We start from the raw sequence: 21,130 nt of genomic DNA on the forward strand, positions 1-21,130 counted from the left end.
TTTGCACTCCCATATGTATAAAACTTTAGTATCCTGGGGAGTTATGTAATATATAACACTATGAAATAGTGGGTTTGTATCCAGTAGTTTGTAACCGTTTTATCAATATAAAATATTGTTTTATGAATATGCATGTAGCATGTTTCGGAATAACAATTATTAAATATGAAAAGTTGGGTCTTTCATAAATATGAAAGTATAGAAAGGAGTTCTTTCAATCATGGTATCAGAGCAGTGGTTTAAGTGAACTAAATTCCACGGATTGGTATTTAGACTTAAACTATTGGAAGTTCAATATATGAACTTAATTATTGTAAGTATAGGGATACAAACCATAGGAAATATATATATAAAAGCATTAGGTAATAGTAAACCCTAATATTCTAAAAAAATACAATATTACTCCCTATTTCAGAGCAATGGCTGAACAGGTTAGTAGCCATACCCCCGAGGTTGGTGAAGGTCCTCAACCTGAGGAAGTGAATACTCCAGTATCTCCTCGTGAGGAGCGACTCTTGGGTAGACTTACTGGTGTTATTCGACAGACTCTCGAAGAACACAAAAAGAATGGTGATAAAGGAAAAGAGAAAGCCACTGGAGAATCTTCAAAAGGAGAGGTGAAGCGTCCCTCGTTCAAGGATTTCATGAGTAGCGGTGCTATAGAGTTTTCTGGTGTTCTTAATCCAATTGTTGTTCTTACTTGGATCCAGAACACAGAAAAAGTGTTTCGTATTTCTCATGTAGATGCTGAAGACAAGGCTAACTATACTTCGGCAATGCTCATCGGAGAAGCCTTGGTCTGGTGGGAAGCAACCTATGAAGCTCTCAGCAAGTTTGACCAGGAGAATTTATCCTGGGAAATGTTCAAAACTCGTGTGCTAGAGAAGTACTGTCCTCTAGACATAAGGAGGAGGTTGGAGAAAGAATTCCTCGAGCTTAAACAGGGAGGAATGACTGTGAATGAGTATGGAACTCAGTTCAATCAAAAAGCACAGTTTGCCGTAAAGTATATTCCAACTGAAGATGAGAAAATTCAGTTATTCTTAGAAGGACTACGGCACGAAATTCACGATTTCGTTGCCAATCGGGAAGTATTGTCGTTTGATAAAGCTGTTGAGTATGCTCGAAAGCGTGAGCATGACTTAGAAATACGTGGTGCCACTCTTACTATTCCGAAACATCCACGTACTGAAAGGACTGCTCCTGCTTCCCCTATTCCACCAACTCAGTTCGTTCGATCTGAACCTAACAAGCAAATACAATCTCAGAGTACTTTTCGTGGCCGCGGCAGGTCACAATCTTTTTCTCTTCAGTCGCCAGCTTGTCGAAATTGTGGAAAGAATCATCTGGGCGAATGCAGACTAGAGGAAAGAACCGTGGTCTGTTTTGGATGCGGAGAAGTAGGACACAAGAGGCCCGTGTGTCCAATGAAAGGTGTTACATGCTTTGCATGTGGTGTTACTGGCCACAGGAAGCGTTTTTGCCCCACTCTTACTAGCCAGATGACGGGAAGTCAAGCTTCCGTTCAACAACCGGAGAAAAGTCAATCTTTCGTTCAACTACCGGTGAAAAGTCAAGCTCCTGTTCAACAATCAAGGGGTACTCCAACTAAAAAGGAGGAGGTTCCAAAAGCTAAGGGTCGTGCATTCCAGATCACCACAGAAGAGGCACGCGAGGACCCGAATGTTGTGACGGGTACATTTCTTTTTAACTCTAGACCTGCTCACATCTTATTTGATTATGGTGCCTCAGATTCTTTTGTGTCTTATGAATTTGCGCATTCTTTTCAAATTGCTTGTTATGCACTCGCGCAACCCTTTAACGTAGAGACTGCTGGAAGTATATCATTACTTGCCGATAAAGTCTACAGGAATTGTGTTATAGAAATTGAAGGCTACACTTTTCTTGCTAATCTAATTCCTATCTCCTTGCCCAACTTTGACATTATTCTCGGCATGGATTGGTTGTCGAAGAACCACGCAGACCTCTTGTGTTATGAAAAGATAGTACGTATTCCCATTAAAGGGGAGAATCCTATCTATGTCTATGGTGAACAAGGAACCTTAAAAATAATATCTTTCCTTAAAGCCCGTAAATTCATATCGAAAGGGTGTTCTATCTATCTGGCCTACACAGTCGATGTCTCTAAAGAAGATAAGAAAACGGTGAATGATGTTCCCATTGCTAAGGAATATCCAGATGTTTTTCCCGAAGAATTGCCTGGACTTCCTCCGGACAGGCAAGTAGAATTCTGAATTAACCTTATGCCTGGTGCTGCTCCGATTGCTAAGACTCCTTATCGTCTTGTGCCAGCTGAGATGAAAGAAATGATGATCCAACTGCAGGAATTACTTGACAAAGGCTTTATCCGACCAAGTACCTCTCCCTGGGGTGCTCCGATATTGTTTGTCAAGAAGAAGGACGGATCGATGCGAATGTGCATTGATTATCGTGAGCTGAATAAGGTGACTATCAAGAACAAATACCCACTACCTCGCATCGACGATTTGTTCGATCAACTTCAGGGTGTTAGCTATTTCTCAAAGATTGATCTAAGATCTGGCTATCATCAGTTGAAAGTTCACGAGCAGGGTGTACCGAAGACTGCTTTTCGTACACGATATGGGCATCACGAATTCCTTGTTATGCCGTTTGGTTTAACGAATGCTCCTGTTGTATTCATGGATATGATGAATCGGGTATGCCGCCCAATGCTCGATAAATCTGTCATCGTATTCATAGACGATATTCTAATCTATTCCAAGTCTGAAGCTGATCATGCCATTCATATTCGTGCGGTATTAGCACATCTTCGAAAGGAGAAGCTTTATGCTAAATTCTCGAAATGTGAATTTTGGCTTCGCCAAGTTCAATTTCTCGGCCATGTTATTTCTGGTGACGGTGTATCCGTAGATCCTACTAAAATTGAAGCTATTCAAAATTGGGAAGTGCCCCGTAATGCTTCCGAAATTCGTAGTTTCTTGGGTCTCGCGGGATATTACCAGAGATTTATTAAAGACTTTTCTCGTATAGTCGTACCTCTCACGAGTCTTACACGAAAGGAAGTGAAGTTCGAATGGGGTGAAACCCAAGAAAAAGCTTTCTCGACTTTAAAAGATCTTTTGACTCATGCTCCAATCTTATCACTTCCAGAAGGTGATGATGATTTCCCTATATATAGCGATGCTTCAAGATTAGGACTCGGTTGTGTGTTGATGCAACGTGGTAAAGTGATAGCCTATGCCTCAAGACAACTGAAAGATTATGAAAAGAGTTATCCCACTCATGATCTTGAACTCGCTGCAGTGGTATTTGCCCTAAAACTTTGGAGACATTACCTATTTGGTACAAAATGTCAATTGTATACCGACCACAAGAGTCTCAAGTATATATTCAGTCAGCAAACTCTGAATATGAGACAACAACGAGCCATGGAGCTGATCAAAGACTATGACTGTGAAATCCTATATCATCCTGGAAAGGCTAATGTAGTTGCCGATGCACTTAGCAGAAAGGTTTATCGTAATAGTATGTGTTATGCTATTACTCACACCACAGTAAAGTTCACTATCCTAGATGAACTAGAGAAATGGCAAGTAGAAGCCCTAAAGCCAGAAAATGTGAAGAAAGAAGGGATGGTACATTACATCGATGTTTTACTTGATGATCCCCAAGGACTGAAGGTATTCAAGAATCGGCTGTGGATTCCGAAGATTGGTGGATTAAGAAAGAAGATTTTAGATGAAGCCCATAAGTCTAAACTGTCAATACATCCTGGTACAAGTAAAATGTACTACGATGTAAGAGCTGATTATTGGTGGCCTGGATTAGAGAGAGACATTGGAAGATATGTACAAGAATGCTTAGTATGCTTACAAGTCAAAACAAAGCACCAAAAGCCTTACGGAACCCCAGAAAGCCTTAGTATACCTGTTCGGAAATGGGAAGAACTGTCCATGGATTTTATTACCAAATTTCCAAAGACTGCTAGACAGCATGATAGCATTTGGGTAATCGTCGACCGCCTGACTAAAAGCGATCATTTTCTTGCCATGCGTGAAACGGCTCCAATGGAGAAATACGCACAAGTATACTTGGATGAAATTGTTGCAAGACATGGTGTGCCACTAAAGATCGTTTCCGATCGTGATACTCGCTTCACTTCTCACTTTTGGGCGAGTATGCAACGTGAATTGGGATCTCGAATTGCTCTCAGCACAGCCTATCATCCCCAGACAGATGGTCAGACGGAGAGAACAATCCAAACTGTAGAAGATATGCTTCGTGCATGTGTCTTGGAGTTCGGTGGTAACTGGGATAAATACTTACCTCTTGTCGAATTCTCGTATAATAACAGTTACCACGCTTCAATCAAAATGCCGCCATATGAGGCATTATATGTTCGCAAGTGTCGTACTCCATTATGTTGGCGTGAAATAGGATAAAAAATCCTTGGAGGCCCTGAAATGATTCAAGACACCACCGACAAGATTCAAATTGTACGAGAAAGAATGAAAGCCGCCCAGGATCGACAAAAGTCCTATACTGAAAAGAGGAGGCGACCAATAGAATTCCAGGTGGGGGATTTCGTAATGTTGAAGGTATCCCCATGGAAAGGTCTTATGCGATTTGGAAAGAAAGGAAAACTAAGTCCTAGATTTGTTGGTCCTTTCAAAATCCTCCAGAGGATTGGTAAACAAGCATACCGCTTGGAATTGCCTGAAGATTTGGCAAGTATTCATGATGTCTTCCATGTGAGTTATCTGCGTAAATGCTTGAGCATCTATAATGAAGCAGTTCCATTATCCGAGGTGAAACTGGATAGTAAGTTAACTTATGTAGAAGAGCCAGAAGAGATCGTAAACGAAAGAACGACTAAGCTACGTAATAAAGAAGTAGAGTTGGTGCTTGTCAAGTGGAAACACCATCGAGGTCCGAACTATACTTGGGAGAATAAGAATGAAATAAGAGCGAAATATGCCCATTTATTTTAATCTATGTAATTTCGGGGACGAAATTCTCAAAAGGAGGAGGTATTTGTAACATACACGTTTTGAGATCGTGTTTTATATAAATAATATTATGAAATATTATGTGATATTGAGTATTGAGTTCTAACAGATAGTTTTTACTAGAAATAAAGTAAAACTATGTTTAGAATCACTCATAAATTATTGGAAGTCTTATGAGATTCCAATTAAAAGCTAAATAGTGAAATTTAGCGAAAATATGAAAATTGAAATAAGTAAAATTTTATTGTTGAAAGTTGTAGATAATCTCGTTAGAAACACGTAGGCGAAAACCTCGTCGAAATCCGAGTTATAACGAAGAAGTTATGACCAATCGAAGATCCGCGATAAAACCGGCACGGTGCCGAATGACGTAAAAAGTGAGTTTTTGATAAAATACTTTTTAGCCTTAGTGATCTAAATGAAAGTCGTAGTATTCGTTAAACCGAGAAGTTCGATAAAAAGAACGCCAAAATCTGACTTCGTATGAGGAAGTTATGATTTTTACAAGTTTCAGCTTAGCAGTAGACAGCTAAAAACTCGAATTTTAGATCGAGTGATTTTTAGCCGACGCAACCTAAATGAGAATTGAAGATCTCGTCAATAGTAGTACCACGGTAAAAAGTCTGACGAAAACTGATGTCGGATGAAGAAGTTATGAATTTTTAACGGATTTTTCCTGTCCCGGTCTGTTAAAAATAATAATATAAAAATTAAAATCAAAATTAGCCGACGAAGTCTAAACAAAAGTTGTAGAGCGTAATTTTACCTACGCGTGCATATAAAGAACGTCAAAAACGGAGCTCGTATGTGAAAGTTATGAATTTCGGAAGATTTTGGCTCAAAAACCGAGAAATAAGTGGATAATATCGGAAATTTTCGCATGGTCAGCACTCAGTCACGTCGCCCTCCTCGCATGCATGCCCCGTGTCCACCTCGTGTCCGAAGTAGCTTAGTCACCGAAGCGCTGTGCAGCCGAGACTCCGACGCGTGTCGCCTCCTGATTCGACCGAAGCCGCGGCCCAATGGCCTTCCGACGCGCCTCGCATCTGGTGGAGCCGTCCGACCCTCGCGTACGAGCCGAGCCAGCTGCTGCGTCTGAGCCTCGCTGCTGCGCCATCTGCCTTCGCCTCCTGATGCCGCGTGTTCCTTCTGCCAGCGCACCCTCCGAACCTCGGCCCTATAAAAGGAAGGCTGCGAGCCTTCCCGGGTAATCTTAGAAAATTGACAATTTTGATCCCTTTTTCCATATTTTGACTATTTCCATATCCCCCGAAGCCCCGGTATCGTTTTTAAAGCCCGGAATACGTCCCGAAGTGCCCGTGAAGCCCGAAAAATTTATCTTTTCGGTTTTGAATCCCTACCTTCGCAGAGCCCGGTTTTCAACATAGAAAGTCATATTTAGAGCCGAAGTGCTGCCCGAATTACTATTTTGACCCCCAGTTATTTCTCGGTGAGTTTAATATATAGGAACAATTGTATGTTATGTGTTATATGTGCTATTTACTTTTCCATGTTATCATCTCGAGTTGTTGTATCTGCTATTTTATAGCAAGGCTGTACCTCTGACTTGAAGTGTATGACATAAGCATCACTTGGGTATTGGTATGAACCGTTGACCATGAAGTGTATGACATAGGCATCACTTTGGCTTCGGTAGTATGCTAAGATAAGGCTGAAAGCCTAAATATTCTAGCAAAATGATATTCCTGAGTATTTATTGTGTCATTTGTGCTGAAACTTTATTGATTTTATATCAAGTATGGAATTTGTTATGTCTCATTGATTAATATGGAAAGATTTTCACATTATGCCTTTGTTGTTCCTTGTTCCTCTTTGCTTCTGGCATATTACAGTATATATATATATGGCATAACGTTATATTGTATCTATTATTGAACTCACTAAGCGTCACCGCTTACCCCTCTCAATATTTAACTAATTCGCAGGAGATAAGCACCCAGTATAGTGATATACTGGTAGAAGATTTTTGAATAGTTTGAAACTACTGTTTTGATAGAAGATTTTCGAATAGTTTGAAACTATTGTATTTTGCACTCCCATATGTATAAAACTTCAGTATCTTGGGGAGTTATGTAATATATAACACTATGAAATAGTAGGTTTGTATCCAGTAGTTTGTAACCGTTTTATCAATATAAAATATTGTTTTATGAATATGCATGTAGCATGTTTCGGAATAACAATTATTAAATATGAAAAGTTGGGTCTTTCATAAATATGAAAGTATAGAAAGGAGTGTTGGAATAGTGTCCAAGGTCATTAACTATTGCTAATATTTCTAATAATAGCAGGGTCCTTTTGGGTTGCCCTCAAGACCCAAATTGAGTAGAATAAATAAAGGAGAAATTGGTTTATTAATTATTATGGTTAATAATTAATTAGAAACTAATTGGAAATATATTTTGGAAATATATTTTGGGAATTAATTAACAGTTTAATTAATTAAAGGGTTGAATGTTCATTAATCGATAGTTGGTTAATCAGGAATGTTCCAGAACCTTATGTAATTAGGGTTGGATGAAAATCACTCCATCCCACATGGGAAAGGAGTGAAATTTTGTGGTTAGGCTTCCATCCCACATGGGAAGGAGTACTAAACCCTAGGAGGCATCCAAGGCTATAAATAGGGCCTTAGGGATTTCATTCCTCCTTGCACCTTGGCTTGAAGTTTCGCCATCCCTTCTTCCTCCCCCTCTTAGGGACGATTTCTAACCCCTTTGGGTTTGTGAAATTGACCCTTCTCCTAGTTATTTTTATTCCACTCTTTGGTGTCATTGGGTGTGATACCATTAGAGGGATTCTGGTTTGGATCCTTTCATCCAAGCAACTTCATGGAGGTTCAAGATCTCAAGCATGGAGATCAAGGGCTACATAAGAGGTATGTTTTCTTACTTATGTTTTAGTTTTCTAGGGTTGATGTAATTAGCATGAAGCCATAGATCCATAGGTTGCATGTACACTTAGGTATATCGTTGTTTCGATTTTTCCGCTACCTAGTTTTAAAGTGTATTTGATGCGTAGAAAACCCAACAGTGGTATCAGAGCCATTGGTTCATGGTTATGTTCACCCTAGATCCATGTTTTCTGTAAAACTTTGTTTGAAATTGAATGGTAGAAGGATTATTGAAAAATTCGTAATTGATAATACCTTAGTCGCAGCTCACAATGTGAGAGCTTAGAGCTCACGACGTGAGCTCATCAGAATTAGGGTTTTCAGATTTTTTCCATTTTTCAAATATGAAGCTTTATCAAATATGGATAATTACCAAATTTTAAAATGTTTTAAATCTGGAAATTGATAAATATTATTTAAATGTTTTATTTGAATTTGAATATTTATTAATAGATAAATATTGTTTAAATATGTTTATTTGAATTTGAATATTTATGTGTTTATTTGAATTTGAATATTTACTAATAGATAAATATTGTTTAAATATGTTTATTTGAATTTGAATATTTATGTGTTTATTTGAATTTGAATATTTATCTATTATTTAAATAGTGAATTTAAATATTTAATATTATTTATAAAAGAGATTTATAAATTTGAATATTACCCCCTTCTGATTTATTAATTGTTACATTGCGTCCTCGCAATTAATTAGAATTAATAATAGACAACTAAATTTAAAGAGTTTTAAATTTACCCCTTATATTTATATATATTAGAATTGTGTCTATTATATGTATAAGAAAGTTACAACATGCGCCCTCGCGTGTTTAAATATTGACATTGTCAGTCTTACATCGACTAGGCTCACCCGTTCTAATGTAGGGGTTTAAGGAGGTCTCTTTGATTCCTAATGAGGTCGGTTTTTAATATGCTTCGTGCTTACCACCCTCACCGCCCAATTGCATTTTTTGAATGGAGTTACCGAAAGGGTTTGATAGTGATAATGGTCAATCTAAAAGTATTTTAAATACAAGTATAAAACAAAATCCCGTTTTATTAATAGAATGTGAGTTTATATTATCCATGAAAATTGCACATTCTCTTTATATTCTGTTGATGGAGCTCGTGTGGTTAACCGGCACATCAATATAGGGTATAGTTGAGAATGATATGGAACTCGCAAGAGTCGGGGACCATGCGATTTTGCAAGGTTAATTCTCAATCTATTTAATGTGAATTTTATGTTATCCATAAAAGTTGCACATTATCTTTATAACTTGTTGATGGAGCTCGCGTGGTTAACCGGCACGTCAATTGGAGAGTATAAGTAGAGAATGATGTGGAACTCGCGAATCTCAAGCGTAACTTGAGTCGGGGACCATGCGGTTTTGTATGGTCGATTCACCATCTGTTCAATGATCCGCGGCGACCCCGTCATTGAATTTGAGATGAACATAATTCGAGATTAACATGCCATTGATAGTCAATGAATCTCAAAGATCTAGGAATTTCGTGGTGATCGAAATTGGCAAAGGGCTTTGCCTACCTAAATAACTTTATGGTGTGTTTACGGCATCCCTTTACACATCATGGAGCAAATATGGATCCTAGCCTAATAAAATAATTTTATTTAGGGTGATTATTTTCTAAGGATAAGTAAAACAAACTATAATGGAATTTGTTATTGAATGATGTCTATAACCTTATCCACTAAAATCTACTGCTATAAAACCTTTGAAAGGATTAGCTATGAGGATGATCAATCTTGTCAAATTCGTAGTTTGGGAGTAGTTCTCATAAACGAAAAGAAAGATCATGCCTTTGTTAAAGCTATTCCTTGGTTACTTCAAACATCGCATTCTAAAGTGTTAGAAAAAGCAATTGTCAAATGTACGTTGTAAAATGACATATTGAAGTAAAATGGAATTTCCTTGAGTTAGGAGTTGACTAGGATTAATCGACTAGCTGACATGTACATATAATCAATTCATTTTGATTTTGATATGAACAACTTGGAATGACCATGAAGGAGTTATGGAGCATGTTAAAGTTTCCTTTTGGAATTAACATGGCAGTCATAGAAACTCAAACTTCAAAACACTCCCATATTTTACTATCATTAATAGAAGTGTAAAGAAGAAGAAAGCCAATTGCACACGGTTTAAAAGGCGATTAGTGTGGGTATACCTAATCTAGGCCCTAATACCTAGGACAAAGGAAGGCTTATTCTAAGACATGTTCTGATAGTTGCTCGTTTCCATAACAAGAAAAGGACTAAGAAATCAAACTTGCCCAAATGTATATTTGAGGTGAAAGGACTGGAACATGAAGAAGTTAAATTTGATCATGGATCACGAGCCCGTGCTACTTTCCATTGGATCAAAAGATAACTAGTTCTTTCATGTTTGTTATTCAAAAAAATATATGAATTTATAATGCCATCAAAACATTACTTCTAAACCTTGAGTATTTTACTGAGGATTAGTACTGACATTTGCAAGAATGTGCAGTTACTAAAATGAAGTAAGAAGACTAGAACATGGAGAAGATAATTTGATCATGAATGTCAAGCCCTTGCTACATTCATGGGATCAAATGACAATTCTCCTCAAGAGTTTAGTCTATGGTAATATAACTAAAAATTTTTATACTATAATTCATGAGATAGTTCTGACTTATTTAAATGTAGAGCATTCTAACATGTTAAAAGAAAGTCATGAAATCTATGAAGCTAGTATAGTAGCAATCGTTCAAAATTGATTCGAACATTTAAATAAGGTGTTATGTATTCCACTCTTAGGGACGATTTCTAACCCCTTTGGGTTTATGAAATTGACCCTTCTCCTAGTTATTTTTATTCCACTCTTTGGTGTCATTGGGTGTGATACCATTAGAGGGATTCTGGTTTGGATCCTTTCATCCAAGCAACTTCATGGAGGTTCAAGATCTCAAGCATGGAGATCAAGGGCTACATAAGAGGTATGTTTTCTTACTTATGTTTTAGTTTTCTAGGGTTGATGTAATTAGCATGAAGCCATAGATCCATAGGTTGCATGTACACTTAGATATATCGTTGTTTCGATTTTTCCGCTACCTAGTTTTAGAGTGTATTTGATGCGTAGAAAACCCAACAAGGAGTTCTTTCATCTAGCCTCTCTTGGCTCGTCGAGTCATCGACCCACTCGACGGGTTCCACCTGTCATGAATCGCGGGGCAACCCCGACTCGACTCGTCGAGTCCACTTATGGACTCGGCGAGTTGCTTCCATGTTCTTACTCAAATGACCTTCTAAGGTCAGATCTGCTTCCCTAACTATCAGATCTACCCTTCAAGTGCTCAAAAGTCACGTAAAGGTGCAACCTTTACGTGCATGCAACCCACATCGAGACATAAATGGAGAAATAACTCTAAGGATGGCAACCTAGTCTCCAATCCTCCATGAACAAGCATAAAGCAGAAAGAGGAAGGTTCTCTGGACCTCTATGGGTCCAGATCTGAGGTCTAACCCAGCAAGGAACCATGAGCTCAACTTTTCAAGCCTTAAAAGGTTAAAGAAAACCCTAAATCATAGATCTTAACCCAAAACAAAAAGGAAGTTCGATTTGATACCTCAATAGTGTAGATTTGAACTTGAAAACCCTGGATCCACAGCTCCCTTGACCTCCTCTTGTTGGAAACCACTTCTCATTTGCTAAAGCACTCAAGAAATGGTGAATTAGTCTTCCTCTTGCACTACAAGCTTTCTCTCTGCTCTCTAGGGTTTCTCAGGGGTGCATTGGCCACAAATGGAGGCTATAAAGGCCTTTAAATAGGGCACAGACCCCGAGAATTAGGGTTTCCAAATATAGCGCGAACTCGTCGGGTCCTTCATTAAATCAGGCAAGAAATGTGCGGTCCTACTCGGCGAGTCTGAGCGCCTACTCACCGAGTCCCTCTCTAAAATTCAAGATAAATACTTAAAATAAGATACCTGGAAATCCGGATGTTACAGCCACCTCCGAGTCTTTCATACAAATTCCAAGGGCCACCCCTGGGCTTCCTATACAATATAATCTGATGGACCGGTATTGGTGCCTTCGACCCCCTAGTACTGTGAGGAGACTCACCTGAATCACAAAGCCGACTAACACTCAACTCAAAACCGTGCCGACCACAGCTAACTGCTCTCCTGACAAATGATGGGTGCTTAACACCTCCTAACAATCCACATAAGGTAAACCCTAAGTCTACCCTCCGAAAGTAGAATTTGACCCAAAAGTCAAACCAAGCCAAAAGTCATTGGTCAAAGTCCAAGTCAATAGCCCAAAAGCCAACTATTCATTCTCACGTCGTGACCAGTCCTTGGTCACGTCGTGAGATCTCACTCGGTCTGATTCCAACTCATCCCGATTCAACTCAGTCAACTCAGACATGAAAAGTCGTCGGAGCTGACATCACGTCGTGAGAGCCTCCTCCCACGTCGTGAGCTCCAAGAAGCTAACCAGAAATGGGGTCATTCAACCCTCAAGTCGTGAGCTCCGTGTCTCATGTCGTGAGATCAGTCTGAAGCCAAAAGTCCAACTTTTAAGTCCTTAATCCATGGTATATCAACGACACAATATTTTTTTTTTTTTGATATTGTTATAGAATATGGTTGTTTAAAAGGAATTGTATAATGATACAGTATAGCTATATAACCGTATACTATTTAGTCTTTAAATAGGAAACCGCCCTCTTAGAGTACGGTTTCATCACCGTACTCTGTTACCTAGTTTAACCGTATTTTATTACTTATTTTGTAGTAGTGTTAGGAAAAAAAAAACGTATGTAACGTGTCAAATTGTGAAAGTGACCTTTTTTATATATTTCTTTTATTATCAATTTTAAGAGTGTATACCACCTTTCTTGTATTATCTTTCTTTATATAATTTTCGGTCCTCTTTTGCACAATTTATCTTCTTGGGTAAACAACTTGAATCTTTGCTCATCCAACATATGAGAGCTTGGCAGTGTGATTCTTTATGAAAGAACCAACGGATCATTCTTGGAACCAAACAAGACATGTAAACAATCTAGTTTCAAAATGATACCATATATCGAATCAAGAAATACATAAAAATTACTCTTGAAAGCCCGATAAATCACTTTAGTTTCAACACTATGAAGAAAAGCTAATCTGATTAAGCTAAAATCTTTTCAATGGGTGGTATAATTGGGTTATTGTTCATCATGATGTATATATTTTCTCTTCAACTTTATCAAAGATTAAAGCCAAATTTTTGTATTGCCACATAAAAAAATCACAATCCAGCAATACGAAATATAAGGACATGGTCCATGTAACATGGCATTTTCTTCTCCACACACAACTTTTACTTATTAACATGAAGAGGTAGATCTTGGACTTCACATAGTAACCCCACAGATAATTAATAGTTAGCAGGACCACTATCAAAAGTAATAAAATACATATTGCCATTATATATATACCATAATTCTATATAGGCTGGGGACCAAATTGATTGATACCAAAGGGTAAATCGGACATTTTAGATTCTATGACACAAAGTGTCATTCTGTCCCATGAAAATTACAACACTTCTATCCTTAGATCATGTCTCTTTCAAATCATGGTTAAACTTTATGTATTTGTTCATTATCATCATTGCAAATGATCAAGCAATATCGATTTTGGGTGAAGTGAACATTATATTTTAATCATAACTTGCACACTGCAAAAGTTGGTAGATGGAGGAAGTAGAACCATAGCCATGTTGATATTTTTCCCACTGTTCCTTAATCATTGGCATGTGAATATGTGGTGTAGTAATCAAAGGAACAGGGAAAACATGAAATGTAGTAATCAAAGGAAACTTCAGTGCACCTGTTACTCTCATATATCAACATTTCACATCGTCAATTGATTTAAATGATTTAAAATGACAGAAAATACACTGATTGATCGAGTGAGATATTTATTAGTAAGAAAAAACTTCACTTTAATCCATTTCAAAACTAACAATCATAGAACAGGGATACTAAAAAGCATAACCTTAATAGAGGCGTAAATCATAATGGAAATCTCTAATCCACTTTACAAAAATAATAATTAAAAAATGGCCCAAAATTTTCATTTTCTATAGAATTACCACAAATTTTGCAATTGTACACCATCATGAATTCACGTGAAATTGACAAAAAATAAAAAAATAATAAAATATATAATAAAAAAAATAGCCCTCCCACATTTAGTGTATTTTTTTGGACATTTCCTAATTTTTCACAAAAAAATATGGAGTAAATTACACGAATGGTCCCTATGGTTTAGGGTAATTTGCACGTTTGGTCTCTAACTTATTTTTTAACTCGGAAGGTCCCTACTGTTTGATTTTGTTACGCGTTTGGTCTCTGTCTTACCTAAAAATACTATTTTGCCCTTGATTTTTTAATTTATTTCAATAAACACACCCCCAACCCAACCCCCTCACCTTACCTTACCATTCCCACCATTTTTTCTCTATTTAAATAATAGTTTTTTTAGGTAAGACAGGGACCAAACACGTAACAAAAACAAATAGTAGAGACCTTCCGAGTTAAAAAAGTAAGTTAGGAACCAAACGTGCAAATTATCCTAAACCATAGGGACCATTCGTGTAATTTACTCAAAAAATATATATATTTCGAAATCTCTCTTTATCTAAACTTCAATCAGACTTTAAGTTTCACAAGCATCGTAAGTTTGTATTATATGTGTATTTGGTGTTTAACTTGCACTATAGTGATTTAGTTTGATGTGTTCACGCCTAAGTTGGTGTCAAACTAAATGTGTATTTGACAAAACTAGTTGGCAGCCAAAAGTTGTAGTTTTTATTTGTATATAAGGTGATGTTTGTTTTTTGTCTGCAGATCTTCTTGGCATTATCTATCATCGCCACGCAGACCACGCGCAGATATTAGGTTTCGCAGACTGTTTGTTTTTTTGAAGACTGCAGACCTAAAAAGGTCTGGGCGTCCTCTTCTCGGCGCAGATGTGGACCGGAATCTTCAAACCTCTTCAGACATCATCTAGCCTAAAAAACACATATATCTTCGTTTTTTTTTTTTTTTGGTTTTTTTTTTTTTTTTGAAACTTAGATTTATTCCACCTTTATCTATGATAAACAATTTTGGAAACAAAAAATTACAATACTTAAAGGAAAAAGGTTCGACGACACAATCGTGACTTTTGTAACAAATTCACAAATAAAAATTTAATTACAATAATGGTCGTTAGGGCTGTTTATATAGATATAAAAAAATTGTAATATTGTCTTATATTTTTTGTGTCAAATTTTATAAAACATTATTTAATGCAATATCATTCATTTTTTGGAATAAATATTTATAGACAGATTTTAATTGATTTAATTGAAAAGGTAAAATGAAAATTTTGAAAATTTCATTTAAAATCAAAGTTTATTTCCATCCATTTTACTTGTTAACTTCTTTTATCCTTAATTACAATGTTTAGGTATACCTTTACGACCAAAGTTTATTGGTTTTTATCAAATATATACGTTAATTTGTACCATTTTATTTTCATTTTTTATACAATAATACATAAAAATCGATCTACATTTGTTAGTTATCTATAATAAAATCATAAAATTATTGAAAGACTCTTTTAAGTTTGAAAAAACCGGTTTAATTAGATTTTAGTTTATTCTAGCAGCATGCAGATGTTAAAAAACAAACGGTCTTCTTCTTTCAGACTGTAGACGTTTGGTCCACCTCTTGTACTGCAAAGGTCTGCAGACTATAGACATTTTACATCAGAAAAAACAAATAGCACCTAAGTGTTCAACAAAAATAGCCGGAAGCTTTTGAAATATTTAAATTACATAAATAAACAACTGTTTAAAACCAAAAAACATATAATTTTAATTTTAAAGGGTATTCTAATAAATTTGTTATAATATGCAAGACCTTTTTGTTAAACGCTACATGAAATAGTTTTTAGATTAGGAGATTTTTGTTTAAAATAAAAACTAAAATCTCTGGGAAGTTGGAACTTGAAGATAACAAAGAATGCAACCATATCCATTTAAAGTGTAATACAAAATCATTCAGAGTTGAAATTATGTCAACAAAAAGTAGCTAAGATTATTATTTGTGAGGCAACAGGGGCTCCAGTATAAGTTGTGTTTCACCTGATTCCATATCATCTGAAGATAAGTCCTGTTTACGTTTCTCTTTGAGTCTTTGTATAAAGCTTGAACTGTTATGTATAGATGGTTTTGGTGGTGTTTTATTAGGTAAACCATTTGAGATTGTCTCTACATTTTGAAGACAAACTTGAACAGCATCATGCACTCTAACAAAACACCACTCTCTACCCACCAGATCTATGAATCCAGATCTTGCTAGAGTCTCAAGAACATCTCCATTTGGATTCGCAATTGCTATCTGCATTTACAAATTTACCCTCGTTTATTTTTTCTCAATATATATATTTTTTGTTTTTAAATTCAAAAGTTTGCACCTGGATGTTTCTTGATTTGTATTCCTGATACAACTCTTTTAAAGCTTGAACTGCACTGGAGTCCGCATAAGTAACAGCTGAAAAGAACACGAGTCAAAAACTCAAAACCTTGCATTATCATATAAAATGAGTAAATTACATTTTTGGTCCCTCAGTATAGCTGGTTTTTTCAGTTTTGGTTCCAAAAAGTTTTCTCTTTCAGTTTTGGTCGCTTGTAACGTTTTTGTTCCTTGTTCCAAGTAAAATATCTATATTTTTGGAACCAAATTTGCAAAAAAATCAGAGGGACCAAAAATAGTCATTTTACTTGAAACATGGATCAGTCGAGACGTTAGAAGAACCGAACCTTAAATAAAGACGAAAATTGAAAAAATTAGCTTTACTCAGGGACCAAAATGTAATTTACTCTATTTAAAAAATATGACGTTTAAAATGTTAAGTACATACGTGCCATCTCTAGAATTAAAAAATATATTCTTTCAACTTCTGGTCCACGCCTGCTCCCAGATTGGTCAACAGCAATTTCATACTCCCGCAGCCTGAAACACATAAAAAATAAAAAATAAATAGTAACCACTATAGTTTTTTGTTATATTTTTAGCCATTGAAAGGATTTTTTTCTAATTTAACCACCAAGAGTTTGTTTGTTTTTCAAAAAAACCACTGTAATGAATAGCAAAAAAACCATTTGAAGATAAATTTTGTTATTAATTTTTTTAATTCAAGTTTTAATGGTTAAATCAAAAAAAAAAAAAAAAATTTTGGCTTGTTTACTAGAACAAAATTCCAAACTATTGTATAGAATTCAAACTGGAAAAGAACAAAGTACAGTCGTTTTTAAGAAATCTGGCCTAAAGATTTTGTTAAAAGTAAGAAAGAGGAGAAGGGCAGATTAGTAATTTAGTATTGACCTGTCTTTTATAAAGCTTGTATTGGCAAAATACAAAGGTGCATCTATACGAACAATGACAATCCCGTTGTATGTATATGCTTCTGGATACTGTTGGATGTTTCTATAAACAGTTGTGCCAGGTAGACGCCCCAACACAGCTGGAAATACAATTATATAAAATAAAAAAAAAAAATTGACAATTACACATAAACATTAGTCACATGTGGTAATTGTAAATATGTAATACAACAATTTCTCTTTTCTCACCAATATGTGGATTTGCTGATTCATGGATCACAAAAGCAAGAGAAAACCCCACCTATGAATTTTCAACAACCAGATTAATTACTAATTTAAGAAAATTAATATATGAAGAAATAAATAAATGCAAATGCAACATACCCCAACAAGGACACCAATCTCTATCCCAAAGAATAAAGTTGTTGTACTAGTAACTGTCCAAAGAAAAAAATCTTTTTTATCTACTCGCCATAAAAAGATTGCCTCTTCATAGTCTACCTGTAATTATTATTATTATTATTAAATAATAATTAAAACTTAGGATGTGAACAAATACATGGGTCCCACACAAGACAAGATCAAATAAGGAAACTTACTAGCCCAATTACAGCAGAGACTACAATGGCTGCTAGAGCACACTGTAAAAAAAGTCAACAGGAGGTGAAGTGAAGTCAAGATAGAAAATAAAAAGTTTTAATAACTGTATTATATGTACCTGAGGTATAAATTCAAACAATGGTGTCATGAATAACAAAGCAGAGCAGATGATAATGCCCATGACAAATCCTGACAAACCGGTTTTTGCCCCACTTTCATTATTAACTGCTGACCTTGAAAAGGAACCTATAAAACATATTTAATTCCAAACTGGTCCTTTAGAAGCATTTCAATATTTATAAAACCTAGCATGTATTATTGAGTTATATCACTTGTTCCTTTTTGACTTAATGAGCTTAATGGTTAAGCACATGCAGGTATACATTACTTTCTTTTTTACTTAATCGGGACTGAATGACTTAATGAGTTAAGTAAAAAAAAAATGGGCTTTATATACAAGAAGATATCTTACCTGTTGCAGGGTATGCTGAGAAAAAGGAGCCAAAAATATTAGCTACTCCTAGGCCAAACAACTGTTAAAAAAAACATTGAACGAGTTGGAAAAGATTTATGATTTACTTGCTTTTTTACAAATAAAATTATATAACATTATAATTACCTCTTGATTTGAATCCAATTCATATCCATTCTTTGCTGCCAGAGCTTTGGCAATCCCCACAGATTCCTGAAGTGAGTGGATGGTTAATATTAAGTCAAAGGACCAATTGTGTAAATAATGAAAAGATATTAAAGATTAGAATCCTGTTCTCACCAGTATAGCCACTCCAGTGATTAAAAATGTGGTTGGGATTAATGACTTGACATGTGCAAACTCTTTAGGAATGGAAAAAGAGGGGAGCCCTTGAGGTATATCTCCCACCTAAATTTCTCACAGTCGTTATATTGATATAACAGAACAGAAACAGTAATTTCAACTCTATGATTCTATTATTACTATTATTCTCTCACCAAAGAAATGGAAGATGGATGAAATATTTTTACAAAAGTTGTACCCAGAACAACTGCAGTGAGGGGCCCACCTGCTCGCAAAAACCGTAAATTTTTCCTTGTTTTACCCTGTAAACAGAACACAACTGTAAAAAATTAGCAAGGCCAAGTGTGACACATGAAATTTTAACTTACTTGGAAGAGCTACTTCACCAATTGCTTCATGGTCAACATGATTGCAAGAATAGTCAACCCCATCACAAAAGGAGGCCATGAAAACTACAAACAGAAACCATGGACAATGGTTACCACAGCAATTAATAAGATATAAGTAAAATCCCCATATTTCTGCCTAATATAGTATTGAAGAGATTTACATGACTGACAATATTGAGATTTGAGATACCTTATCTGCACCTGATATTATACTCTTAACCAGTGGGATTATTTCACTGCTTCTCACTATACTATATCCCAAGAAATATTTTGCTTGAGATAGGGCAATAACAATGGCAGATGCAGTTGTAAAACCAGAAATAACAGAGTGGCTGATAAAGCGGATGAGCCATCCTAGCCTATAATGAATAAAAAAACATCGATCAGTGAAATTGAAGAGTTAAGATGATATTAAAAAGAGAAGTTATTGAGGCAAAAGTACCTCAATAGCCCCATTGTGCATTCCAAAATCCCAACCATGAGTGATAATAATATAGCAAGTTCTGTATATAATTCACCAGATGAGTCAACATTGCCTAGAACATTAGACACCAATAAAGAAACCAGTGCTACTGGACCAACAGCCAGCTGGCGTGATGACCCGAATATGCAGTAGACAAATATAGGCACTAATCCTGTATCTGTGATGAAATATTTGTTAATAAAGTTATTTGAATTTGGAGAAAACTATCATATGTGAAGAGCAGATAGTCAACTTACAAAGTCCATATATTGGTTGAAGTCCAGCTAGCTTTGCATACGACATAGACTGCTTACATGCAAACAAGATAAAGTGAACAAGAAAAGAATTTTAATGGTTGCTAGTAGTATATGAGATCAAAATAACCCACTGCAATGAAACGATATGATAACAAACAAGTCAGAAGAATGGAATATATTTTAAAGAGGAACTGTTCCAAGGATTCAGAAATACAATGCCATTCTTGCACACTTTCCTCTCTAAGGATCAATTTGTTGAAAAATACAATCTGTTCACTAAAAAACAATGGAAATCATCTAAATTCCATGAAAACCCCAGATTTAACTTATTATTATGTTTGTCTAAGGACTAAGGAGTTTCACATTGGCTACTGAATAGTGAATTCTAATGAGAACGACTTTCACATTCAGAATTTATACGAATTCTAATCAAATTCAACTTAGATCTATCTAACTTGTAGTATTTATACGAATTGTTAACAAATTGCAAGTAGAGAAGTTCGTGAGGCTGTGAGATGTTTGCATTCTATCTAACTAACTGGAATATCTGATATGTACCTGTGGGACAAGCATGATACCGACGGTGACACCGGAGACTAGATCAGGCTGGAGATATTCACGCCAATTGTATGTCCGAATCCAACGTGAGCAAGGGAGAAAGAGCTCAATCCAATCAATCATCTTCATCCGATTCAACTTCGCACTCCATCTCAACATCGAAGAGGAAGAAGAAGACGTCGCCGGCGTGTTATCTCCGCCAGTATACGAGTGTTGAAACGGTATGACTTTCACACTTCGATTCGTTGGCGTCCTCATGATTGACGACTGTGGTGCTGAAGAAAGCTGAAAGCAAATAGGTCTGTACTGTTGCTCAGTGTGAAGAAATAGCCATAAATGGAGATCTCCGGTGATAGATGACTTTTGGAATTGGTGAGAGGGCGTCTCAGCCACTGAGACGCCTTTTGATTGTGGACGACCACCAGTTTCTGGTATTTTGAATTTTGATCCATTCCGGGGTTTGTCAAGTTCGTTACGTCAACGATTCTTGGGTCCCTGAAACAACATCAATACTATGCTCCCCTCAAGTCAAACAGAAGATGACAACCCACTTTTGTAGGGATGCTTCTGTCCAATCTTTGGAGTGAATGACAAATTCTTTGTGTAATTACTTCATAATATTCCAATTCAAAAAATATAATTTTATTAACAAAAATGTGCTACCACTTTCATTCATTCTCATTATCGGTAATTTTTAGGTTAAAAATATTTTAATCTCTAATCTACTCCTAACCTAAGCTAACAACACA

General features: G+C 36.1%; 1 protein-coding gene across 1 annotated transcript; it reads right to left on the minus strand.

Moving 5' to 3' along the window:
- Nucleotides 1-15,959: 15,959 nt before the first annotated feature.
- Nucleotides 15,960-20,899, minus strand: LOC145132199 (sulfate transporter 4.1, chloroplastic-like). The gene is made up of 17 exons (XM_079066907.1): nucleotides 20,382-20,899; nucleotides 19,824-19,872; nucleotides 19,546-19,744; nucleotides 19,294-19,462; nucleotides 19,101-19,166; nucleotides 18,909-19,016; nucleotides 18,712-18,819; nucleotides 18,559-18,624; nucleotides 18,412-18,472; nucleotides 18,058-18,185; nucleotides 17,939-17,980; nucleotides 17,724-17,840; nucleotides 17,589-17,640; nucleotides 17,341-17,479; nucleotides 16,877-16,968; nucleotides 16,430-16,506; nucleotides 15,960-16,353 (listed from the first exon to the last, which is right to left on the minus strand). Exons 1-17 carry the CDS (start codon nucleotides 20,637-20,639, stop codon nucleotides 16,054-16,056), a joined length of 2,031 nt encoding a protein of 676 aa, XP_078923033.1. The 5' UTR covers nucleotides 20,640-20,899; the 3' UTR covers nucleotides 15,960-16,053.
- Between the last annotated feature and the right edge of the window lie 231 nt (nucleotides 20,900-21,130).

This window comes from Lactuca virosa, chromosome 8 (genome assembly GCF_052849685.1).
Source record: "Lactuca virosa cultivar CGN04683 chromosome 8, Lactuca_virosa_CGN04683_v6, whole genome shotgun sequence".
Classification (NCBI taxonomy): domain Eukaryota; kingdom Viridiplantae; phylum Streptophyta; class Magnoliopsida; order Asterales; family Asteraceae; genus Lactuca; species Lactuca virosa.